The 5,478-nt window shown below is 38.0% G+C and overlaps 1 protein-coding gene across 2 annotated transcripts; it reads right to left on the reverse strand.

Annotated features, from left to right (window-relative positions):
• Positions 1-1,359: 1,359 nt before the first annotated feature.
• LOC107757863 (uncharacterized) lies at positions 1,360-3,655 on the reverse strand. 2 transcript variants are annotated; one of them, XM_016575463.1, is made up of 3 exons: positions 3,328-3,655; positions 2,221-2,287; positions 1,360-2,112 (listed from the first exon to the last, which is right to left on the reverse strand). In XM_016575463.1, exons 1-3 carry the CDS (start codon positions 3,526-3,528, stop codon positions 1,397-1,399), a joined length of 984 nt encoding a protein of 327 aa, XP_016430949.1. In that variant the 5' UTR covers positions 3,529-3,655; the 3' UTR covers positions 1,360-1,396. The 2 variants fall into 2 exon arrangements, with proteins under 2 accessions (XP_016430949.1, XP_016430948.1); XM_016575462.1 differs by lacking the exon at positions 3,328-3,655 and adding an exon at positions 2,752-3,008.
• Between the last annotated feature and the right edge of the window lie 1,823 nt (positions 3,656-5,478).

Below are 5,478 nucleotides of genomic sequence, written 5' to 3' on the forward strand. Positions count from 1 at the left end.
CTTTGGGATGAACTGGAACACCAACTGCACCCTAGACCTCCTCGACATCCCATCATCAGTGCCTGATCTCACTAATGCTTTTGTAGCTGAATGAACACAAATCCCCACAGCCACGCTCCAGAGTCTAGTGGAAAGCCTTCCCAGAAGAGTGGAGCTTATTATAACAGCAAAGGAGGACTAAATCTGGAATGTGATGTTCAACAAGCACATATGAGTGTAATGGTCAGGTGTCCCAATACTTTTGTCCATATAGTGTATGTTACTGACATCATGAAACGTTTGTCATTCTTTAAATGTTATTTCTCTGTCGTTATTAAAAGAAAATGTTACGTATAATGTTATAATAAACAATTGTTATAATTCTAAAGGAGTCACAAACTTTCAAGCACCACTGTATATAACATGCTATTTTTTTTTTTACACCTAGCCATTTATGATGCATCAAATGCACCTTAATGATACGTTGGCTGAAAGGAGTAAATAATTTAAAAAAAACTGATGCTGTATCGAAGTCTTTCCATGCAGGCACAAAACTGTCATACACTACTGAAGTCTGGGCTGTTTTTAATCCAATAATAATCTTAAAAGTTTATTAATCTAAACTAATTTCTTGTAATACACCCTGATTTCTGCATTTCTGTTTAAGATGTATGTGTTGCTTAGGAAGTGAGTGCATGCCAAATCAGAAGTCGTTCCTACGAACATATCACTTACCATTCCAGTCCAGTTCTACTTCCAGCACTCCACCTCACCAGCTTACTAATAAACCACCTGCTCCACCAATTACCCCGGTGTAGTTTATTACCACAGAGCACTTCAGCAATAAGAGCTTGTAATTTACTCTTTAGTAGCTTCATTACTGAACCTTTACATCCACCGCCTTCTCTTTTACCTGTGAGACAGCGCCGCCCCCTGGATTTGCCCTCATTGTGTGGCTCATGTTGTGTTTGTGGGTGTTAATTAAGATGCTCAGCGGTTGTAGAGTTACATATGTGACAATAATAATAATAATAATAATAATAATAATAGTAATTAAAGGCACTGTAGACTGTTAGTAATTACTTTATTTTATTTTAATCATATTTCCATGGAACTTGTTCCATACATGTAAATGCAGCTCAGCATGCTTCCGCGGTTCCACCTCACGACACTACTGCGCAGACTCTGGCTCCAAATTACATCATTTACTCAAGATGGCAGCAGCCATACTCAGATGCTTTGGCTTCACTTTTCTACAGTGGAAGGAATAGGAGACGCGTCGTCCATCTTTTTTACAGTCTATGGTTTCTTCCAGTGTCCAAACTTTTGAGCTAGTTTCAGGTCTGTGGGATTTAGGATGTAGTTGAGCTGGAAATTTTGAAAGGAAACCTGGCAACCCTGAACAGGAGAAATAAACTCACTGTCCATGTTCAAACAAAGGTGCAACTTCATGCAGAATGCAAATGCACCAGTCGAACCCACGAGCTGTGTTGTACATGGTCGCAACTTCCTGTCTTACCTGTTCAAACCGGGCCTGTCTACTTCGTCTGTCTATCCACCTGACCTTTGCCAGTTGATCCACATAGATTTCAAGATTATTCATATTATCTATGACATCATTCACCCTTTGTCTCTCCTCTTCTGTCACATCACCTGGGTTTATGCGGCGCAGCACATCTATCAAAGCACCACGCAGTGCTCTGCAATATTCACCATACATCACTCCATTCGCATTCACGTAGAATTCATCCTCACCAAAGTGAACCACCATGTTTGTCTGAATATCTGTTTCTGTGTTTTGGGGAAGTGTGTGTCTGCCTAATGTATCCATTGCCTGCTGATTATATCCTCGTAGATTAGAAATACGATGGCTTTGTATAAAATCAGTCAGCACATTGAAATGAAATCTAAGAATGCCATTGTTGAAGACATGTTCCCCTCTTTTTGGCCTTCCCAGTTCTTCCTTCAGCTCGTGATTGAAGTTTGGATTGAGGATACGGATCTTTTCTAACATGTCTTTCTTAATATCCTCCACTCTTTTCTGTCTCTCTTTCTGCTGAGCTGGAGTTGGAGTTTTTGTTCCCCTTTTGGAACCTTTGACCATATATTCAATAATCATTTCCTTTCTGACCTCTGTGGAAAAAAGAAAAAAACACAATTTTTCCTTGCTATGATTTAACTCTAAATTAAATTTATTTCATTTAAATTTAGAACAGTGAGAAGAGCAGAAATAACACGCACCTGTCACATTTCTGAGTCCAGAAAATTCAGCTGCAGCTGCTGCTGGTTTATCAGATAGAGTCAACTTCTAAATATGGAAAGATACATTTAAATAAAAACTGTTACCATTGACTGGCGTGATGGTGCACTGTGACATGCAATAATTATACCATATTCATACATTATGTAAAGAATAACACATGATGGACCATGCTGCTGTATGAAAATAATCCACTTCAGGAACTCTGAGCCTCATAAGAGACGATTACATCCTTAAAATCAAAACTGGAAACTGACAAAGAGTAGAGAGTACAGGAGTCGTACATGATGGTTCATGCAGGAGAACAACATCAAATCATAAATAATTTTTTAAAGATATATCCAGCTGAACTCTGATAATAACAGGAGTCTACTAGGATTTTATGTGATTTTGAAGATCAGTTCATATCAAAGTTTTTAACTGCTGACTTTTTTTTTTTTTTTTTGAATATTAGGAGAATTTGCTGTACTATCTGTCAATCTTTGAATATATGATATTTAAATATGACTCACTTTAAATAAATATGAATTCACATGGTTTTCCTTCTCATGTTTGTTTAATGACTCTTTCACAATGTATTCAACGGCCTTCTCTTTCTCCTTTATCACCGCTCTATTCCCTTCGTACAGAGCCAACACCAGCTCCACTGCCTCTTTTACCGTCCCGATGACAGGAACGATGTCCATGAACCCGATCCACACTGTGTGTTCTTCAGCCGCAGTGGACATGCTGTTCTGCTGTCTCTGTATCTAAATCCTGTAAAGAGAAGACGTGCTGTGCTTTAATAGAGCTGTTTTCCCCCGTTCTACATGAACACTAATAAGTATTTGGAAAATTAAGCCACACAAACAAATGGATGAATTTCACTGCATTTGAATGCAGGAGAACAACATCAAATCATAAATAATTTTTTAAAAATATATCCAGCTGAACTCTGACAATAACAGGAGTCTACTAGTATTTTTATGCATTTTTGAAGCTCAGTTCATATCAAAGTTTTTAACTGCTGGCTTTTTTTCTTTAATATTAGGAGAATTTGCTGTGCTATCTGTCAATCTTTGGATATATGATATTTAAATATGACTCACTTTCACATGTTTTGCCTTCACATGTTTTTTTAATGACTCTTTCACAATGTATTCAGTGGCCTTCTCTTTCTCCTTTATCACCGCTCTATTCCCTTCGTACAGAGCCAACACCAGCTCCACTGCCTCTTTTACCGTCCCGATGACAGGAACGATGTCCATGAACCCGATCCACACTGTGTGTTCTTCAGCCGCAGTGGACATGCTGTTCTGCTGTCTCTGTATCTAAATCCTGTAAAGAGAAGACGTGCTGTGCTTTAATAGAGCTGTTTTCCTCCGTTCTACATGAACACTAATAAGTATTTGGAAAATTAAGCCACACGAACAAATGGATGAATTTCACTGCATTTGAAAACAACATGTTAAACCAAGTGGCATTTATTTTGGAGAAAGCACAAAACATTTCCCCAAAAATAGATTATGTTTTCAAAAATAAAAATAATAGATATACTGGTCATAATTAGACAAAAATTTATTTGGTCCCTCAGTAGTGACCTTTCCAGGAAAGAAACATTCTCTTACAAAAAATGATTACAACACTCTCTTCTAGTTAAGAAATCTAAACACCAACTTAAAACCAGACTCTTCACTTTCCTTCTTGTTTTTAAGTTCCAAAAAGAAAATCAAAATCTTTGCACTGAGATCAAGCAAAAATAATGAAATGGTTTTACACAGTCTTGCTTCTGTGTAATTGCTGTTTTGGGCTCTGAACATGAGCTGCATGAAGAGATATTGTTTATTAATGTAACATCAATGCTGGTAACACCACCTAAATTATAGAAAGAATTTTACTAATAGCACTTGTTGACCTTTTAGACTGGAACTTGTAGGTGTTTCCTGTTTTCATTTTGTTTAGTTTCTTTTATTATGTATTGTTGTATTGTATATTGTTGTGTGTATTATTTCATTTATCAGTTGAGCAACATGAAACCTTTATCCTTGATTTATTCTTTGGAAAGTGTTCTTGCAGAAATAAAAAAAACAGCACAAAAGCAAGAACAGGAAACAGCCATAAGTTGAGGTCTAAAAGGCCAATGAAATATCAGTTCTATTCACAAAAACATTTATGTAATTAATGTAATTTTGTTTCTTACGGTAAATACAAAATGCCATTTCTTTGTTCATCTCTTTTTTTTTTTTTTTTTTTTCTCTGATAAGCTCCAGTCCTCCTGCCTTCTCTCTTGTTTGCACCCTTTAACCTATTTTTTGTAAGAGGAAGTTCCTTTCTTGGGAAGATAACACTGGGTTTTATTGCACTGAGCTGTTGCTCAACACTTCTGTGGAAGTGACATGAGACTAGTGATCATCGGAGACTCCATCGTCCGGCACGTCCGTGCTACGTTAGCCGAAGGTAAAGTGCACACTCACTGTTTCCCTGGTGCTCGTGTTCTCGATGTTTCTGCGCAGATACCCGCGATCCTGAAGGGCGACGAGAGCACCGGAGCGGTCGTGCTTCACGCTGGGGTTAACGACACCAAGCTGCGGCAGACGGAGACACTGTCATTTTTCCATGGGTTAGGAATTATAGATCCAGAAATCAGAGCAAAGTCCAACTCCGGTTGTGCACTGTCCTTCAACTTCTACTCACCGCTTCCAACCTTGCTTTGATTAGGCCTAGTTCCCAGAAGCAGTCCACTATCTTTATTCAATTTATGTGTTTAATTAATCATCCATGAATTATGAATGTATAGAGGTATGATGATGATAAAAGTATGATTATTTATTTTTTTATCATTGAAATTTGACTTATAGGGGTATGAAAGGTAGGTGTGTGTCATTTATTTATTTTATTTATTTATTTATTTAGTCATTTATCAGACACTTTTATCCAAAGCGACTTACAAATGAGGACAATTCTCCACAACAAATGGCCAAGCAAGCGCAGACACTGACAACATACGCGATACAGAACGAGACCAAACGCGACATCAGCACGTCTCCACACAGATATATGGTCAGTGTTTAGTTTAGTGTCTTTGTACATCCAGTCACCGAATCCAAAGCTCGTATAGTTTTGAATGAGGAAAAATGCAACGCTCAATATGGCCACTCAATCGCAGGAAGCCCCGCCTTCTGAATGAAAGAACCAATCGCCAATCGGTAAAGTCAGCACGTCACTGCAGCTGCCGTTAGAAGTCCCAGTTGCTATAGAAA

The sequence above is a fragment of the Sinocyclocheilus rhinocerous genome, unplaced genomic scaffold, assembly GCF_001515625.1.
Source record: "Sinocyclocheilus rhinocerous isolate Xijiao unplaced genomic scaffold, SAMN03320098_v1.1 scaffold2338, whole genome shotgun sequence".
Classification (NCBI taxonomy): domain Eukaryota; kingdom Metazoa; phylum Chordata; class Actinopteri; order Cypriniformes; family Cyprinidae; genus Sinocyclocheilus; species Sinocyclocheilus rhinocerous.

Coding starts and splice junctions, on each gene's coding strand:
- LOC107757863 (XM_016575462.1), bottom strand. CDS start 2,967: ATGTCCACTGCGGCTGAAGAACACACAGTGTGGATCGGGTTCATGGAC. Junction 2,288..2,751: donor TGAATTCATATTTATTTAAA/GTGAGTCATATT, acceptor TTCCATATTTAG/AAGTTGACTCTATCTGATAA. Junction 2,113..2,220: donor TGGACTCAGAAATGTGACAG/GTGCGTGTTATT, acceptor TTTTTTCCACAG/AGGTCAGAAAGGAAATGATT.